Source organism: Muscardinus avellanarius, assembly GCF_963383645.1.
Source record: "Muscardinus avellanarius genome assembly, chromosome: 16".
Lineage (NCBI taxonomy): Eukaryota > Metazoa > Chordata > Mammalia > Rodentia > Gliridae > Muscardinus > Muscardinus avellanarius.
In genome coordinates, this window is record NC_137802.1 from 47,456,705 (window position 1) to 47,476,756 (window position 20,052).

A 20,052-nucleotide genomic window follows, 5' to 3' on the forward strand; every position below is an offset into this window, starting at 1 on the left:
TCTGCAACTCAGTGAGACCCGGTTTCAAAATAAAGAATAAAAAACAGGGCAGGGGGTGTAGCTTGGAGGTTGAATGCTCCTGGGTTCCATCCCCAGACCCACAAAAAAAAAAAAAAAAAAAAAAAGAAAGAAAGAAATACACATTAGAGCTGGGCACAGTGGTACATTTCTATAATCCTAGCACTTGGGAGGCTGAGACAGGAAGATTGCAGGTTTGGCATGGTGGTACACACCTGTAATCCCAGTTCTTGGAAGGCTGAGACAGGAGGGTCACAGGTTCTAGGACAGCCTCAGCAAGTAGCGAGACTCTTATCAACCTAGCAAGACGGTTTCCAAATAAGAAAGTCAAGCTATGGGTATAGCTTGAAAGTAGAATGCCTCTGGGTTCAATCTCCAGTACCTAAATAAATAAATGAATAAACAAATAAATAAATAAATATAAAAAACAGGGCTGGGGTGTAGCTAAGAGGTAGAATGCCCCTGGATTCAATCCCCAGGACCACAATAAATAAATAAATAGTTAAATAAATAAATAAATAAATAAATAAAATTAAAAGCCAGGGAGCTAGGCATGGTGATATATGCTTGTAATACCTGTACTTAAGAGGCTGAGACAGGAGGATCACAGGTTCGAAGCTAGCCTCAGCAGCTTAATGAGGTTCTTACCAACTTAGTGAGACCCTGCTTCAAATAAAATATAAAATAGAGCCGGGCGTGGTGGCGCACGCTTGTAATCCCAGCATTCAGGAGGCCGAGACCTGGAGGATCGCAGTTCGCGGACAGCCTCAGCTACTTAGTGAGGCCCTCTGCAACTCAGTGAGACATGGTTTCACAATAAAGAATAAAAAATAGGGCAGGGGGTTTAGCTTGGAGGTCAAATGCCCCTGGGTTGCATCCCCAGACCCGCAAAAAATAAATAAGTAAAATAAATAAAATAAAATATAAAATAGGTCTGGAGGTATAGCTTAGAGGTAGAAGACCCCTGGGTTCCTTCTTCAGTATCAGAAAAAAGTCAGGTGTGGTGGCACACGCTTGTAATCCTAGTACTTGGAAGGCTGAAACAGGAAGATCATAGCTTTGCAGCCTATGATCAGCTACTTAGTGAGACCTCCACAACTTAATGAGACCCTGTTTCACAATAAGGAATAAAAAATAGGACTGGAGGTGTCGCTGTGAGGCAGAACGCCCCTGGGTTCCATCTGCAGTTCCAAAAGCTGAGTTCACGGGCTCCGTCCAGTGCCGCCCCGCAAGTCACTCTTCAAGGAGCTCTGATTCCATGGTGATTTTGAGACAAAAACAAGCCAGGAACCCAGGCCAGGCGTGGTGGAGCATGCTTGTAATCCCCGCGCTTGGGAGGCGGAGACAGGAGGTAGAGGCCCCTGGGTTATATCCCCAGGACAAATAAATAAATAAATAAATAAATAACCAGGGGGGTGTAGCTTGAAGGTAGAATGCCCTTATGTTCAGAATCCAGTACCAAAAAACCAAAAACCTTTAGATTCCTTTGCCTTCTGGGATTCTCCCTCCTGGCCAAAGGTCCTGGAGGGCCCACCTGGCTGGCTCACCCTGACAGGGGGCAGCTCTGTGACTTTGGGATGAATTCCAATTTCCATAGCTTCACCCTGGTGCATTTAGGTTCCTGCTTTTTGTTTTTTTTTTTTTTTGGTGGTGGTATTGGGGTTCCTGGAAGCCCTTCTACCTCTGGGCTACACTCCCAGACCTATTTTTATATTTTTATTTGGAAACAGGGTTTCTTAAGCCAGGCTAGCTTTGAACCTGCGCGATCCTCCTGTCTCTGCCTCCCAAGCACGGGGATTATAAGCGTGCACCACCACGCTCGGCTGTCTTTTTAGTTTTTGAAATGGTCTCACTGAGTTGCGAAGGGCCTAAGTAGCTGAGGCTGTCTGTGAACCACAATCCTCTGGTCCCTGCCTTCCAAATTCTGGAATTATCACCACGCCAGGCCCCCCAGCCATTTTTATTTTTTGTTTTGTAAAGGGTCTCGCTAGGTTGCTGAGAGTCTTGCTAAATTGTTGAGGCTGCCCTTGAACCTGCAATCTTCCTATCTCAGTCTTTCCAAATACTGGGATTACAGGCGTGTGCTACTGTGCCTGGCTAGGTTTTCTGTGTATGTTATTGGGAATTGAACTCAAGGGCACTCTGCCTCAGCCTCCTGAGCTCCTGAGTTGCTGGGATTATAGGTGTGCACCACTATGTCTGGCTGGAGGCCAAAAGTTCTGGAGAACAAATCCAGTGTTATCAGGTTAAAGGCTGTGTGTGTGTGTGTGTGTGTGTGTGTGTGTGTGTGTGAGTACTGGAGATGGAAATCAGGGGCCTTCTACCTCCAAGCTATACCCCCAGGCCTTTTTTATTTTTTGTTTTGAAACAGACTCAAGTTGCTGAAGGCTTGAGTTGCTGAAGCCAGCTTTGAACCTGTAATCCTCCAATCTAGCCGCCCTAGTACTGGTATTATAGGTATGCAACACCATGCCCAGCTAGGTTAAAGGCTTTGAGGACACAACACTCCTCTGCCTAGAGGTCAACCTTCTTTTAGACACATAAGCAGTCAAATGGGCCTAGTCCCTCTAAGTGAGAAGTTCCCAACCATGCTGCTTACCAAAATGGTCAAATCTGCTGAAAGGCCCTTTTACCTAAGCCCACTCCCCATCCTGCCCAGGTAAGGCAGGCCAGGTGCTCACCTGCAAGGCAGAGCAAGGGCCTTTGAGGCCTGTACCCGGCCTGTGTGTCACATGACCCTCTAGGCTTCTGCCCACAGCTCTGGCCCTGTAGGCAATGGAGTCACAGCTGGTGCCAGTACATCGGCGTGGGCCAGGATAGCCTGCCTCGGTGAGCTGATGGCTGCTGCAAAAGGTCAGCCAGGCAGCCCAGGGGCAGCCGCTGACCAGCTGGGACTGGAGGTGGCAGGCTTGCTCTCAGAGGGGCAGGGACCACGAGCAGCAGACACTGCAGGCTGAGGGCCTCCAGAGCACCATGGCTGGAGCGCAGCCCGTTCATGCTTCTAGGCGCCCTTCGATTCTAAAGAGTTTTCTGACACCAATATTTTTCCTTTCTTAATCCGTAGACTTCTTATTTCAGAACCTGATTCTCCCAAAAGGAGGTGATCAGGCAAAGATTGGGGGGAGTGGTAGGCTGACATTAATCGATAGGAGCGGCTCTGAGCCGTCCTCGAGGCCTTATCTCTCTCCTCTGGACGGCGTGTGTCCGCCGGAGTCCGCGGGGTCGGTGATTAATAGGGGCCATCACTCACTGTCCGGCCGGCTGAAAGGCAGCAGGGAGGGGCGCCCTCCCCAGAACTGAGATAACAAGCGGCAGGAATAATGAGTGGTGTCACTCCACTTTTCATTTTGATGGAAAGTCATTACGGGAGTCAACGCCGGCGACAAAGAGCCATGAATCAACTGCTCTGCTATGAAATTAAAATCGAATTGCCGGCCACCCCACCCAACCCTGCCTGGGAAGTGGGGATGGGTGGGTGCCTTGGGAGAGGGGTGCTATCCTGGCGTGGGCTCTATCCAATCCCGGAACAGGCGGTTATGGGCAGGAAGTGGACAGGCGGCTAGTGAAGGTGACGACTCCTGTCTCCACCCTGTTCATCAGACCCTTCCTTCCTCCCCAAACCGCATTTCCCCTCTGCCTGAGGCGAGCTGTGATTAAGAGGAAAATACAACTGTTCTGGCTCCAACAAGGCTGCCGCCTGACTGCTCCCTCGGGCTGCTGGCCGGAGTGGGCAGCCTGGGCCCGGGCATGAAGCGAGAGTGGCCCAGCTGCTGGAGCCATCCCAGGGCCCTTGCTGGGTTTGTAGGTACGAACAGGCCCCCTTTCTACTACAAGTAGCAAAGAGAAAGCCTTAGCCTGGGCTCCAGGCAACAGCGATGGCCTAGGGAGGCCACCGGGTTGAGAACCCATCAAACAGGTGCAAGAGTCTTAACTGCAAGCTCAGAGAGGCAGTGTAAGTAACTGTCAGCAGTGAGACAAGAGCATTTCCTCTTTTATTGAGTCCAACTCAACTAGCTAGAAAGAGAAGCTGTGGCTTCAGGCTGAAGCCACAGGGTGGATCAAGACAGCTTCCTGCAGAGAGCAGCACGAGGGCAGGGTCACCAGCCAGGTGAGCTTCCTTCCTGCGGCTCTCCGTCCTCCAGCCGGTCTGGTCTCTTGCCCTGGCAGTCCCACCTCCATCAGAAGGCCAGGACGACAGGCAGGCGAGAACGCAGAGGGAGAGCGTCACAGAGCTGTTCCCATCAGGTTCACAGGGCGCCCACCGTACCTCCTGGAGATGTCAGCTTCGATCTGAGACACAGGGATGCTGAGTGGGTGGGAGCGGATGCGGCGCGGGGCCTCCTCTGCACAAACGGGGGCCGGGGTGGGGTGGGGGGCTCCCATGGGACAGGTCTTCCCACCCTGTCTCACCAGCTTCTGCAGCTCCTTGGTCTTCTCCAGCAGCAGGTCCAGCTTGGGCTCCAGGGTGGCCTGCTCCTCAAGCGTCTCCTGCTGCTTCTGCACCATCAGCTCCTTCTTCAACGCCAGCAGCTGCGACTGCTTCAGCTTCTGCTGGAGGAATTCCGTCACCCGGTCCACATACCTGTGCAGGGCACTTGGTGAGTGCTGCAGCTGCGCACCCTGAGCATCCCCGTTCCACAGCTGGGCAGGCAAGGCTCAAGGACCCAGTTCTCTGACTGCCTCTCGCCCTCACATCCTTAAGAGCCTGGAGACTCTGGGGTCTCCAGCCTACTTGGGGTGCAGATTCTGCCTGAACTACAGAACCACCCTATCTTGCCCCAGAGAGAAACCCCCTCTTCAGGAGAAGGTGATGTCACGGGAGGCAGGGATGAGGTCTGAGGGGCCGGGCCGTCAATATGGTGGAGCCATATTGGACAGTCAGACCTTGGTGAGGCCAGAATCATAAACAGGTGCTGCATTTGAAGGCTAGTGAGCCGGCCAATCAGGTCCTGCAGCGTGGACACCGTGGTGAGCATCTTGTCTTTGGTCTGGCCCTGCAGGATGGTGGGAGCCAGCTGGAACTGGCTAATGGACAGGATGTCAGCCTCTTCGCTCATCTCCACTGCTCTCTGGGTTAAGAAGATCTCGAGCTGAGGAGAGATGAGTTCAAACCAAGAAAAGAACTCAGAAGCTGTGCCCTTAGATGGCTCAAGATACAACAGGCAGTGCCTTGGGTGAAGCAGTGATCTCCTCCAACCACTTCCATTGCTAAAAACTCATTAGCGCAAGCTTGTAATCCCAGCATTCAGGAAGCTGAGATCAGAGGATCGTGGTTTGTGGACAGCCTCCGCTACTTAGTGAGGCTCTTTGCAACTCAGTGAGACCCTGTTTCAAAATCAAGAAAAACAGAGCCAGGCGTGGTGGCGCATACTTGTAATCCCAGCATTTGGGAGGCTGAGACAGGAGGATCACATTCGGGTACAGCCTCAGCTACTTAGTGAGGCCCTCCATAACTTAGTGAGACCCTGTTTCAAAATAAAAAATAAAAAATAGGGCAGAGGGTATAGCTCAGACGTCGAATGCCCCTGGGTTCCATCCTCAGACCCGCAAAAACAAAACAAAAAAAGAATAAAAAATAGAGCTAGGGGTGTAACTCGGAGGTAGATGGCCCCTGGGTTCCATCCCCAGTACCAAAACAACAACAACAACAACAACAACAACAACAACAACAACAACAACAACAAAAACTCAGCAGCTGCAAACTCACAAACTGAGAGGGTGGGGAGCCGCCACCATCCTCTTTGGTTCCCCACTCCTATCTCAGGCCAGTCTAGCTCTGAGCCTCCAGCCTTCCTTTCTAGCCTGTGGATCAATCAGATAGTGAGAGTGCAGAGAGACCCAAAGGCTTTTCTCTTTCCCAGCATTTATTTTCTTTCCAAGGGGAATGAGATTCAGGGATTAGGAATCCACACTTGAGAGGCTGTGGATTAAGAAAAGGCCAAAGCCGGGCGTGGTGGCGCACGCTTGTAATCCCAGCATTCGGGAGGCTGAGACCTGGAGGATCGCGGTTTGCGGACAGCCTCAGCTACTTAGTGAGGCCCTCTGCAACTCAGTGAGACCTGGCTTCAAAATAAAGAATAAAAAATAGGGCAGGGGGTGTAGCTCGGAGGTTGAATGCCCCTGGGTTCCATCCCCAGACCCACAAAAAAAAAAAAAAAAAAAAAAAAAGGCCAGAGCCAGGGCATGGTGGCGCACCCTTTTAATCCCAATAATTGGAAGCTGAAACAGGAGGATTGCAGGTCTGTGGCCAGTCTCAGCAATTAGGGATATTCTCCACAACTCAGTGAGATACTGTTTCAAAATAAAAAAATAAAAATAATAGGGCTGAAGATAAAGGCCTAAGGTAGAATGTCCCTGGGTTCCATCCCTAGCACCACACACACACACACACACACACACACACACACACACACACACACACACACACACACGCTAGAAGCAGGGTTTGGTGGTGGATGCCTGTAATCCCTGTATTTGGGAAGCTAAAACAGAAGCATTACAGGTTAAAGACAAGTGTGTGGTAACTTAGGGAGGACCCGTTTCAAAATAATACAAAAAATAAAAAGAGCAGAGGAAAGTGGGTGTGGCGGCACACGCTTGTAATCCCAGCATTCAGGAGGCTGAGACCAGAGGATCAGCGTTCGCGGACAGCCTCAGCTACTTAGTGAGGCCCTCTGCAACTCAGTGAGACCCGGTTTAAAAATAAAGAATAAAAAATAGGGCAGGGGGTGTAGCTCAGAGGTCAAATGCCTCTGGGTTCCATCCCCAGACCCAGAAAGGAAGGAAGGAAGGAAGGAAGGATGGATAATAGCCAGGTGTAGTGGTGCACACTTCTAATCCTGGCACTTGGGAGGCAGAGACAGGAGGATCGTGCAGGTCTGAAGCCAGCCTTGCTGGCTTAAGAGACCCTATTTCTAAATTAAAAATATAAAATAGGTCTGGGAGTGAAGCCCGGAGGTAGAAGGGTTTCTAGGAACCCCAGTACCACCAACAAAAAAAAACAAAAAAACACCACCAACAACAAAAAAAAGGGTAATACAAAAAAAAAAAAATAGTGCTGGGGAAATAGTATTGGGGGAAAAAAAGGCTGAGGATATTGCTTAGAAGTTGACTACCCCTGGGTTCAATCTCTGTAAAGCGCGCGCGTGCACACACACACACACACACACACGTGTGCGCGCATGCACACGCGCACTCGTAATAGGCTAGAAGGAATATGTGGACCAGCCACATACCCGGTCTATATTTTCTTCCATTAAAACTTGATACCTGCCAGGCATGGTGCCGCACGCTTGTAATCCCGGCGCTTGGAAGGCGGAGACAGGAGGATTGCGCTGGTTCGGAGCCAGCTTAAGAGACCCTGTTTCCACATAAAGAAGTTAAAAAATAGGTCTGGGAGTGTAGCCCGTGGGAGTGTAGCCCGGAGGTAGAAGGGCCTCCAGGAACCCCAACACCAAAAAAACCCACAAAAAACCTTTATACCTGCCGGGCGTGGTGGCGCACACTTGTAATCCCTGCGCTTGGGAGGCTGAGACAGGAGGATCACGCAGGTTCAAAGCCAGCCTCAGCTACTTAAGTGAGGCTCTCAGCAACTTAAGTGAGACCCTGTTTCCAAATAAAATATAAAATAGGTCTGGGAGTATAGCCCAGAGGTAGAAAGCCTCTGGGTTCCACCTCCAGTACCACCAAAATAAATAAATAAATAAATAAAATAAAATAAAACTTGATACCTTTTGTGCATGTATGTCACTGTACCCAAATCCCCAGTACCGAAAAAAAAAAAAAAAATAGAGCTGGCGGTGTAGCTCAAAGGTAGAATGCCCCTAGGTTCAATCCCCCCAGTACTACAAAACAAAAAAAAACCCCAAAACTTGTTACCCCTTGCCCTGCTCTCCCCTACCTGCGGGGAGAAGCCTGTCTGGGCAGAAAGAGGAGGGAACCAGGTGAGAGCTGAGCCCTTTCAGGAAGCTCTTCCCAAACAGTCACTTGGAAGGGAATGCCAGAGCCTAAAACGACAAGCCCACATCTTCCCAGCTCCCACAACAGAGGAGTGTCCAAGAACATGGCTCCTACCTCTGGGCCACTCCTTAGCCACAGGGATGGTATTTCAACACAAACAAGATGGAGACTCTGGCTCCTAACCTGCTCAAAACCTCCAAGAGCGTCCCGGTTCATGGAGTCAACCCAGAATCCAGGCTCTTCCTCCTCTTCTGCTCCCCAGCCCAGCTGCCCCGATCAGCCACACGGCCCCCTGGTTGCTCAACGTGCAAGCCACCCTCCCATCCCTGGGCCCCTGTGGTGCCCCCTCTGCCCGGGGAGCCCTCTTGCCCAGCATGTGCCCCAAGGCTGCCCGAGCTCTCGACTTCAGTGAGAGACTGCAGCCTTCCTCATCTTCCCCACACTTTTTTTTGCGGGTCTGGGGATGGAACCCAGGGGCATTAGACCTCCGAGCTATACCCCCTACCCTATTTTTTATTCTTTATTTTGAACCAGGGTCTCACTAAGTTGCAGAGGGCCTCACTAAATAGCTGAGGCTGTCCGCGAATTACGATCCTCCTGTCTCAGCCTCCTGAATGCTGGGATTACAAGCGTGCGCCACCACGCCCAGCTCCTCATCCCCCTTTTAAACCGCTGCCCTTCCCAACGCTGCCTCCCTCCCCTGCGCTCTCCCTGGTACTCAGGACCCCTAGCACACCGCATACTGATCTTACTTCCTGTCTGACTTTTCCACTAGAATAGGAGCTCCAGAAGATCAAGGACTAGCTGTTCACTGCTTAATCTCTGGTGCTTAAGACAGCGTCAGGCGCTTCAGAGGCAGCGATAAACAGGAGCTGACACAACGTGGGGCAGCCTACAACGAGGCTCCTCCCCTGGGACATGGAAAGCACTCAGCACGCATCACCCAGACAGCAAGGCCAGGCCAGGGGTGCTGACGCCAGGCCTCCCCGTGCTTCCCAGATGAGAGTACCTCCATGAGCTCATCGATGAACTGATTCCGGGTCTCGGGGTATTCAAGAAGCGTCAGAGCGTCTGGGCCTCTAGCAACACCTTCTGGAGCTGCAGGGAGAGAGGCAAAGAGGTGAGAAGGATCTGAGGACAGGGAAGGACAAGAACCTAAAAAAAAAGGCTTTTTGCAGAGCTGGGGATGGAACCTTAGGGTCATGCTACTTCTGAGCTACACCTCTAGCCCCATTTTTTTTTTTTTTTTTTTTTTTTTTGTGGTACTGGGTTCCTGGAAGCCCTTCTACCTCCGGGATACACTCCCAGACCAATATATATATATATATATATATATATATATATATATATATATATATATATTTTTTTTTTTTTTTTTGGAAACAGGGTCCCTTAAGCCAGCGCGGCTGGCTTCGAACCTGCATGATCCTCCTGTCTCCACCTCCCAAGCACGGGGATTACAAGCATGCGCCACCACGCCCAGGAAGACCTACTTTTTATTCTTTTGTGTGTGTGTGTGTGGTACTGGGGGTGGAACCAGGGGCTTTCTACCTTTGGGCTATACCCCCAATCCTATTTTGTAATTTATTTGGAAACAGGCTCTCACTAAGTTGCCGAGAGCCTAAGTAGCTGAGGCTGGCTTTGAACCTGTGCAATCCTCCTGTCTCAGCCTCCCAAGAGCGGGGATTACAAGAGTGCGCCACCATGCCTGGCTTATTCTTGATTTTGAAACAGGGTCTTACTAAGTTGTGGAGGGCCTAGGTCGCTGAGGCCATAAACCTGCAATCCTCCTCTCTCAGCCTCTTAAGTATTAGGATTACAAGCATGCGCCACCACACCTGGCCACCCTTAAATTTGAGAGACCCTGGTAGATTACCACGGACAGACCTGCTGTACAGCAGGTGATTTCCCATGTGTCTGGGGCCTAATCAGGCCTCCTACCAACCCACGCCCATGGAGAACCAGAGCTGGGTTCAGAGGAGTGCAGAGGCAGAGGTGAAGGGAGGTCCTGCACTGCCCTCTAGTGGCTCCAGTCACTGCTACAGCCTCTCTGCTGGTGGGGAGGGAGGTCAGGGCAGAGGCCCAGCCAGCTCCCTATAAGCCTCCCACCAGTACCAGTGGCCCACATTCATTCTAAAAAGCTGAGAGTTTCTAGATTTAGTTCAATAAACTTCTCTCTGCCCCCCTCCACTCACATCCTCATCAGGCTCTTGAGAAACAGTTAAATGTGTGAGAAGCCTAATCTCAACAATGATCTTTTTAAATTTCTAAGCCGGGGGTCCTTGAGCGCCCCACTCTGGCCAAGGCTGTGAGGATGAGCACTCACCTTGTGTTCCTGCCTCGAGCACTGTGATCTGCAAATCGGTCCCACTGTCTCCCCAGTCTATCCCATCTCCCTCAGGCTCCTACATGGAGAGCAAAGAACCCAGCAATGTTAGGACAATTTCCCAGCCCAGGAAGCCAGAACAGACCAAAGCCTTTGAAAATTCCAATGACTGCAATCCACTTGTGTCAAGCCTACAGCCCAGAGGCAGGTGACAAATGGGCAGCGTGGGCCCATTATGCTGCCCCTCATCCCGTGTCCCCACGCCTTGACCTATGCCCTAGAAGGAGGCCCAAACTCTGACGTCTTTTGTAACTCTGTCTCCCTGGCATGCACCTGGCCTTGGAGCCGTGAACTTGGAATGATGCCCCCATGGACAAGGCCAACACTTTTCTGTGGCTGAAGCAGAGTCACAGAAAATCCTCAGAGGGGTGGACCCAGAGGGCATCCTAACCTTTGAGTCCGATTCCAGGGAGATCCCCCAGTCAATTCCAGAGGCCTCTGCAGAGATGCTGGGATCAGAAGCCGCTTCCACCCCAAAGTCACCCCAGTCGATCTAGAAGGTAAAGAAAAAGTGTCAGCTTAAAGTATGTGGGCAAAACAGGGAGGGGAAGGGCTTGCCTTCCCATAAGCGGCAGCTGCATCTGTAGAGAATACTTGTTCAAATGCAATGACCTCCAAGCTCCCAGAAGAAAGGCCACCTTCAGAGAGCTCATGTGACTGAAGCGCTCCCTGTTTGACACAAGCAGCTTGCTGGGCCTCTCCAGCACTGCTCTGCCTGATGGTTTTAAGGTCAGACAAACAAAGGAGCAGGCCTTCTAGGTCCTCCCATGTACAATCTCACTCACAGCCCCCACCCCATCTCCCCCCTTCTCGACTGAATTCAGGTCGGGTTTGGCCCTGTGGGATGGGGCGAGCAGCTCTCACTGGGCTCCCAATGAGGCCTCACCGCATCTTCTTCCAGCTGCTCAGGGGGCTCCTCCAGGTGCGGCCGCTCCACCACGGAGGGCTCTGTCCCCGTCCTCCACTCGTACACGGTTGAGTTTCCCCGCTTCTGCACGAACCGTAGCATGGGCAATACCTGCTCTGTGGGGCTTCAACAGAGTGCACAGCTGACCCTGCTGCTGAGCACTCGGAAGCCAACACCAGGCTCTGCCACAAAGTCCAATGGGCAACGGCCCCCACTGATTCACATGGGTACAGGGGTCGTGTGGGGAAAATACAGTGAAGAGCCAGGGGGCCACCCTGCTGCCAAGGCGAGTCCTCTACCTTTCACACACAAAGCCCACGCAGGCCTCGTACAGGTCGATGGCCTCCCCCAGGGACTGAGCCCCTGCCCCAATCTCGGCCAGCTGACTAGGCAGGTCCTTCACCAGGGCCAACAGCTCTCTTCGGACATTGTCTCCCTAGAGAGGGGAGAAGAGCCAGGTGAGATATATGTGGTGAAAGGCAGAGTCCAATGAGAAACCATCCAAGACTGAAGAATGGTGAGAGGCTGGGGCACAACCTGGCCCAGAAGGAGGTCTTTGCCAGAGGGGTTAGGCCCAGGAAAGACAGGTCCAGGTGCAACAAGTGGCCCGTCGCCGTGCCGCCCGCTCACCGTGATGCCGTACTGCTTGCACGACTGGTAGAACTGCTCACGCATCTCGGCGGCCCCGGCCTGGCCCTCCTCCTCCCTGCGGCTGTATTCTTGCTGTAGCTGCTGGCACTTGGCGATCTGCTTCTTCAGCGAGGGGATCTCGTAGCTGACATTCCGAGTCAGGAGGCTGGAGAGTTCCACTGAGGAGGGCCTAGGAAATTTACTCCAGGCACCCTCCCACACACACACACAAGGCAAGCATTCCTCGGAATGCACAGAGATACCCTAGCATAGCCGGGCGTGGTGGTGCACGCTTGTCATCCCCGCGCTTGGGAGGCTGAGACAGGAGGATCGCACAGGTTCGATCCAGCCTCAACTACTTAGTGAGGCTCTCAGCAACTTAGTGAGACCCTGTTTCCAAATAAAAATATAAAAATGGGTCTGGGAGTATAGCCCGGAGGTAGAAAGCCTCTGTGTTCCACCCCTAGTACCACCAAAAAAAAAAAAAAAAAGAGATACCCTAGCATAGTAGTGAAGAGCAGGGGATGGTTCCCAGCCCCTCCTTCCAGCTGTGGTGCCTAAGACAAGCCAAATAGTCTCTCTATTCCAGCCTTTAACTGTAAGATAGGGATAAGTAATATTCACCATGCAGAGTCATATAAAACACCAAGTACAATTCTGTGTTTAAAAGGGGCTCGGTAAATATTAGCTATTGTGATTGTATGTATGTGTGTGTGGTACAAGAGATTGAACCCAGAGGCAGTCTACCACTGAGCTACACCTATACCTACAGCTCTATTTTATTTATTTATTTTGCGGTACTGGGGGTGGAACCCAGGGACATTTTAACTCCGAGCTACACCCCAGCCCTATTTTTTATTCTTTATTTTGAAACGGGGCCTCACTGAGTTGCAAAGGGCCTCACTAAGTAGCTGAGGCTGTCCGCGAACCGTGATCCTCCTGTCTCAGCCTCCCGAATGCTGGAATTACAAGCATGCAGCACCATGCCTGGCTTACGGCTCTATTTTATTATTAATTAATTCATTAGTTGTGGTACTAGGGATTGAATCCATGGGCATTCTACCTTTGGAGCTACACCCTCAGCCCCATTTTATTTATTCTTAGTGGTACTGAGGATTACACCCAGGGGCATTCTACCTGAGATACATCCCAGCCCTTTTTCCTTTTTTCTTCAGTAGTGGGGATTGAATCCAGGGGCATTCTACCTCCGAGCTACACTCCCAGCCCTATTTTTTATTCCTTATTTTGAAACATGGTCTCCCTAAGTTGTGGAAGGCCTAAGTAGCTGAGGCTGTCCATAAACCTGTGATCTTCCTGTCTCAGCCTTCCAAGTACTAGGATTATAACCATGTGCCACCATGCCTGGCTTTTATTCTTTATGTTCTTCTTGTTGTTGTTGTTTTTGTGGCACTGGGATTGAACGCAGAGACATTCTACTTTCAAGCCAAACTCTCAGTCCAATTTTATTTCTTATTTGGAAACAGGAGCCAAGAGTGGTGGCACATGCTTGTAATCCTAGTACTTGGGAGGCTGAGACAGGAGGATTACAGGTTTCCAGGGTCTTGCCATTTGCAAAGACTGTCCTCAAACTTGTGATCCTCCTATCTCAGCCTCCCAAGTACTGGGATTACAGGCATGCTCCACAATGCCCAGCTTTATTCTTTATTTTGAAACAGGGTTTCGCTAAGTTGCAGAGGGCCTAAGTAGCTGAGGCTGGCTACAAACCTGCAATTCTCTTGTCTCAGCCTCTCAAGTTCTGGATTACAAGTGTGCACCAAGCGTGCCTGGCTTATTTTGTATTTTGAAACAGGGTCTCACTAAGTTACCAAACAGTGGCCTTAAACCTGTGAAACTCTTGTCTCAGCTTCCAAAATACTGGGATTATAGGCATACCCCCCCCACCCAGCAATTATTATTTATACTACTCAAAAACACAACCCAACTTACAATCGGCCCTTTAGTCACTCTCTCTCAGGCACCTAGCAGGTCCCCCAGGATGGCCATGCCTCTTCTGCCTAGTGCAGAAGGGGGGTGCCAGGCAGGGAGGGGAAGGACACACTACCCTACAAGGGAGTTGGAGCAGCTCAGGCACCTGCTGGGTCACGCACAGCAAATGCCCATGTCCTGCCTGATCCCCTCCTCCCTCAGCACGCTGTGGAACTGACTTTCTCACCTACCCACAGGAACATCTACACTCCAGCCTCTTCAGATTCCCGTAGGCCTGGAGTCTCAGAACTCTGGGACTGGGCCTCCCCCTGGAGGCCAGGGTCACTTTACCTAAATAAGTGTTGTCCTTCTCGTACAGGGTTACGATCTCCTGCCAATCCTGCGTACAACAGAAAGAGGAAGTCGGCCAGAGGCACTCAGCAGCCACCTCACAGCTTCATCTCCAAACAGGGAGGCTCTCCCAGCCTGCACGTCACACCCAGCAGGCTCCTCGCCCTCCTTTAGCAGCTAACGCTGGCTAGACCACCCACTTTCAGAATGTACCGCCAACAAGTGACCTGCACAGAGGCACACTGGGAGATGTAAGGCTAGGGGAGGATCTCATTTGTTTGATTTTTGGTGGTACTGGGGGTGGAACCCAGGGGCTCTTCTACCTCCAGGCTATACTCCCAGACCTATTTTCTATTTTATTTGGAAACAGGGTCTAAGTTGCTGAGAGCCTCACTCAGTAGCTGAGGCTGGCTTCGAACCTGTGCGATCCTCCTGTCTCAGCTTCCCAAGCGCTGGGATTATAAGCGTGCGCCACCACGCCCAGGTGAGGATCTCCTTTTGGTATAAACTACAAGGTTCAGGAAATTGCCTATGCTGGTGTCTCCACTGGATTCCTCAGAAAGACCAGAGAGGCACTGAGCCCATGGACTGATGTCCCCAGCCGCACACCCCCAGCCCTTGGCCACACTTGCCTTCATCCGCTGTGAAGAGTACCGGCCGAAAATATTTTTGGTGGAGGCCTCAGTGCCTTTGAGAAGGTCCACGATTCTTAGACAGTGGAAATAGTGAATGTCTGGAATCCAAGAAGAGTGAGGGCTTTGAGAATCACAATGTCTTCCCCGCCTCCCCTGGGCTCTGCAGGTGGCTGAGCACGTGTACTGTACTGCCAGTAATATTAGCACGGAGCTCTCCCCTTGGTTGTCTGTGTTGGAAGACACCTGTACCCAATATTCCAAGTAAAACTCTCTCTAGGGTCAGCTCTGGTGGTTAAACAAGGGAGCAGTCCAGCTGGTGCAAACTGCTCCAGGAAAGAGGGGGCTCCCGTGACAGCCCCAGAGCACTCACAGGATCCAGAGAGCAGCTGCGCGATCTCCTCGCTCTCTGGCATGTCCTGAATGGCCGCGTTGATCTTCTCTCTGATGGTCAGCACGAGGCCCTGCCATTTCAGGTTGCAGTGCCTTCTGTCCACCAGCCAGTCTGCATGAGAAACGCCCAAAGCACGGTGTGCATTCCTTCACACCCCCGAAAATGCCACTGCTGATTCGAGGGTGACACGGGAGATGTTGGCTACAAGTTGTCTTTCTACTGGTGAAGGTATGGGCAAAGTTGTGGGGAGGAGAAGAAAGATAGGACCAAAGAGCTGTTTGGGGCTAAACAGACTCTGGTGGCCCGGCCTTCTCCGCAGTGTGATTTTTTTTATAGAGCAAGTGCTTCAACACAGGGATAAAGAAAACCTTTAAATTGGTCCTGACATGAAAGTGCCACTTTTGGCCATTCTAAATTTGCCATAATATTTTGCTTCTATAGGTAATTATATCTTTCTTGTTGACAGAGGATGCTGCTCAACTTCCATGTCCTCGGGGCTGGGATTAACCATGACAATGGAAAACACAAGGCTGGTATGCCAAGTGCCGGATGAACACACAACAGCAAAGCCCCTAATACCTGCAGCGCCCCAAGGACTAGCTAAGGCTAGCTTATCCTTCACAGCAAAGTGCCACCCGGCACACTGACACTGAATGCCACGGACCTCAAGGTGTCTGGCTGCTTTATGGCTTGAGAGCCAGGCACATTTCCTGAGAAGAGAGTGAAGAGCTAGGCTTTGTGGTTAGATGGTTCTTTCTTTTGTAGTACTGAGAAATGAATCCGGAGCCTCACATATGCCAGACAAGTGCTCTGTCACCAAGTGTTAACACCAGTCCTTTTCTTAGTTTTTATTTAGAGAAAGAGTCTCATTAAATCGCCCAGGCTGGCCTTGACCACGTAATCCTCCCAAGCTGCTGGGATTACAGGCGTGTGCCACCAGGCCCAGCAGTCCCGTGTCCTCATTATCGAGATTTTGGGAAGTTCTGTGTACTTCTCTGTACCTTGGTCTCCCCTCAAGTAAAGTGGGCATAAAAAGACTCTGAATACAAGGAAGAATGCCCGCAAAATGCTGAGCTCTGTGCCTGACACACGGCCAAGACTGGATGAGTAAATCTTAGTAACTAGCGCCCCTGGTGGTACACGCCTGTAACCCCACAACTCAGGAAGCTGAGAAAGGAGGATCGCAGGTTGGACATTGGACACTAGCCTCAACAAGTTAGCGAGGCACTCGGCAACTTAATAAGACCCTGTTTCAAAATTAAAAGAAAATATATGGCTGGGGGTGTAGTTAGAAGGTAGAATGCCCCTGGGTTCAATCCCCAGTAACGTGCGCGTGGCACACACACACACACACACACGCACACACATGCTCTCTTACTAAGTTTCAATTCCAGAATGTCAAGTGCATAGAACAGCACCTGGTGCAGAGAAAGCCCTCAGCGAATGGCTGCTGTCTATTGGTTCTTCTCATGGCTGAGGACAGGCTCACGCACCAAGACTGCGCCGGGGCCGAAGAGCTGGGACAAATCCAAAGCCAAGTTACAGAAGCTCCGCCAGTGACCGCCACACAGGACACAGGGCTGACCAAATGGCTCCGAACAGGTGAATGCTTTACTGTCAGCTATGTCCCCAAACCCTTAGTGGCCCGCTGCAGAAATTATATATATATATATATATATATATATATATATATATATATATTTTTTTTTTTTTTTTTTTTTTTTTTGGTGGTACTGGGGTTCCTGGAAGCCCTTCTACCTCCGGGCTACACTCCCAGACCTATTTTATATTTTATTTGGAAACAGGGTCTCTTAAGCCAGTTGAGGCTGGCTTCAAACCTGTGCGATCCTCCTGTCTCAGCCTCCCAAGTGCGGGGATTACAAGCGTGCGCCACCACGCCCGGCCAGCAGAAATGAATTTAGAACCAGAGTCCTTGTTAGTAAGTCTGCCAAGTGGTCAAACTGGAGCCCCACACTAGTATCAGTACTCCTTCTGTTGTGTTCCTCTAAAATTTCCATAACTGTGCTGATGTCACAGAACTAGAAGCAAAGGGCTGAGGTAGTCCAACACACCATTTTAAGGACTAGACTGGAATTAAATCAATGAATCCACTGAACATCTAAAAATGCCAGGACTGTCAGGGCACGCTGCTGAGTGGCGCTGGAGGGTGAGGCAGGAGGATTGCATGTTCAAGGCTAGCCTTGACAATTTAATAAGAACCTAGCTCCAAAAAGGGGCCTTAGCTCAGTGGTAGAGCATCCCTGGGTTGAATCTTCAGTACTGAAATAAAAAGTCCATAACTATACATGTGCCCTGAAGTGGTCAGAATGAAGAGGTCCATCCCCGGCTCTGAACTGAGAGGAAGTATAAAGACCAGACACAGAGATGGCCAGGCCACTAAAAGATCTCTATTTCTACCTGTTGTGGTACACACCTGTGATCCTGTTACTCAAAAGGCTGAGACAGAAAGATCCCAAGTTCAACACCAACCTGGGTAACTTAGAGAGACCCTGTCTCAAAGTAAAATAAAAATGGCTGGGGATGTAGGTCAGTGGTAGAGCTCTTGCCTCAAACTCCAGCACAAGGTCCTGGGCTCAGTTCACCCTGTCACGAGGGGATTAAAAAGACCTCTATTTCCAACGGAGTCTTAATTCCTTTTTCTCCTAAAATCAAGGGGAGATGGAAGATTTTAAACAAAAAGAGATGGGTTTTTCTGCCATAATGTGAAAAGCATTAACATTGCACCATAGAGTTTTAAGTTCCGATTCAGATCAGCCACTTAGTAACTGGCTATCTTTAAAGCAGGCCATTTATCATCTTTTCATGTTTTTTTTTTTTTGTACTGGGGATTGAGCCCAGAGGCATTCTACCTCTGAGCTACACCCTCAGCCCTATTTTTATTTGTTTATTTATATATTTATTGGTGATACTGGGAGTGGAACCCAGAGGCTTTCTACCTCCGGGCTATACTCCCAGACCTATTTTTATATTTGGAAACTGGGTCTCACTGAGTTGCTGAGAGCCTCACTAAGTAGCTGAGGCTGGCTTCGAACCTGTGCGATCCTCCTGTCTCAGCCTCGCAAGCGCGGGGATGACAAGCGTGCGCCACCACGCCCGGCTATGCCCTATTTTATTTTAAGACAGGCTCTCACTAGGTTGATGAGTCTTACTACTTGCTGAGGCTGTCCTCCAACTTGCGATCCTCCTGTCTCAGCCTCCAGAGCACTGAGATTACAAGCGTGCACCACCACACCGGGCTTATCATCTGTTCTTGAATGATATGATTTGATAACACATGTTAAAGTAGAAAACGCAAGTCAAATACAGACTCTAAATGGTTCCTTCCCGCCGCTCTTAGCGAGGCAGGTCTGGTCACAGAATAGGGCAGGTGGCCGGCACCTCAAACCGGGCTGCTCAGGGGTTTCAAAGCCACTGGCTGTTGGTGACCAGGCCTCCCCCGACAGCCGACTGCGCGGGGTCGCCCCTTCCTACCGAGCAGTTTGCTGGTCTGGATGTCGATGGGCAAGTGCTGATGGTCCTGGAGGAAAACACGGAGGGAAGGGGTCTTGAGAGCGGGGCGCGCCCCGCACGCGCTCACTTCCCGGTTCTAACCGCCCCCGCCCCGGCAGGGCAGAAACAACGGGCTCGGGAGGGCCACGCGCGGGAGGAAGGCCGGGCGGCTGGGCAGGGGTCCCGGGGCTGTCCCCTAAGCCCCCAGACCCCATCTCCACACCTGCATCTTTCCTCCACTTCCGCTTCCGGCCGGAGACCCCAGCCTGCCCCGCCCCACCACCAATCCAGCGCGGCTTCCGGCGCAGCCTGGGTTTAGGCGCAGACTGGCCCACTTCGGCCACGTAGCCGCCTGCCGCAGAGCCAATCAGAGCGTACGCTCCACCCACCCTCAAGCCCCGCCCACCACGCTCCGAAAGGGTGAGCCCGGGAGGGGCGGGAGAATAGAATCCAACCAATGGGAGACGCCAGGCGGGCTCAGGGCCAGAGAGGGGCGGGGCTCCTGGAAAGGGCTGCAGCGGCGGCGCGGCCGCGGCAGGTGGCGCCCAAGAGCCGGTCCTTGCAGTTTCCTTCTTGGGTGGGCGCGGACCCGTCCGCAAGGAGGGTCATAGCGTCGACTCTGATGGCATTTTCTGAGCCAGTTGAAAATGCCTTCTTGCCTCGCCTTATCGTTTATAGCAGTTTGCAGGTATCTTATGGCACTTGTTACATTTTGCTTTCCTATTCAGTTTTTCTCACAGGGGTTGAGCTCCGTGTTGGGAGATTAAGAGAGGGAATGGAGAGGGAGGAGGGTGGGGAGATCTCTTAAATATAACGCTTCTTGGGTCTTAAAGGAAGAGCTGCAGAAAGAGGGGCGATATGGGAAAGGGTGTTCTGGGGAGAGGAGACTGCGCAGGTTTTGCAAGCCACAAACTGCGACAGGGCTGCAGGGATCCACGAGCGGGTAGGGTTGACAACATAATTTGTAGGAGTCAGTTCAAAGTAGAAATGCAGGGGGTCTTGTCAAAAAAATCATCAAGAACTTCAAGAGGAGATTGCATAAGTCTTGAAAGTTGGCCTCGGGCTAGCCTGCATGCAGCAGAAAGTATACGGCGGGAGTGGCCAGAGAGGACACTGTAAAGGTGAAAGTCATATCCAAGGGAGTCTCATTATGGAACTTGGACTTCACCCTGCAGACAGAGAGGAGCCACCGATGGGTCTGAAGGGTCCGAGGCAGGGAGGGACCTGTATGTACTGGCTGCAGGGAGGATGGATTAGCGGGAGATAAGGCTGGAGACCAGGAGACTGGAAGGAGCTTGTTATCCAGAGGTCAGGGCAGGAGGTGTGTGGAGAAGGAGTT

At 51.2% G+C, this 20,052-nt stretch overlaps 1 protein-coding gene across 1 annotated transcript; it reads right to left on the reverse strand.

Annotated features, from left to right (window-relative positions):
• Positions 1-4,242: 4,242 nt before the first annotated feature.
• On the reverse strand, positions 4,243-18,969 carry CDK5RAP3 (CDK5 regulatory subunit associated protein 3; the record flags this gene model as incomplete). Its single annotated transcript, XM_080713305.1, has 14 exons — positions 18,937-18,969; positions 18,696-18,741; positions 15,183-15,314; positions 14,810-14,910; positions 14,178-14,226; positions 11,901-12,079; positions 11,570-11,706; positions 11,250-11,394; positions 10,755-10,856; positions 10,304-10,382; positions 8,987-9,075; positions 4,903-5,108; positions 4,429-4,600; positions 4,243-4,308 (listed from the first exon to the last, which is right to left on the reverse strand). The coding sequence occupies exons 1-14, from the start codon at positions 18,940-18,942 to the stop codon at positions 4,243-4,245; spliced, it is 1,509 nt and encodes a 502-aa protein (XP_080569431.1). The 5' UTR covers positions 18,943-18,969.
• Between the last annotated feature and the right edge of the window lie 1,083 nt (positions 18,970-20,052).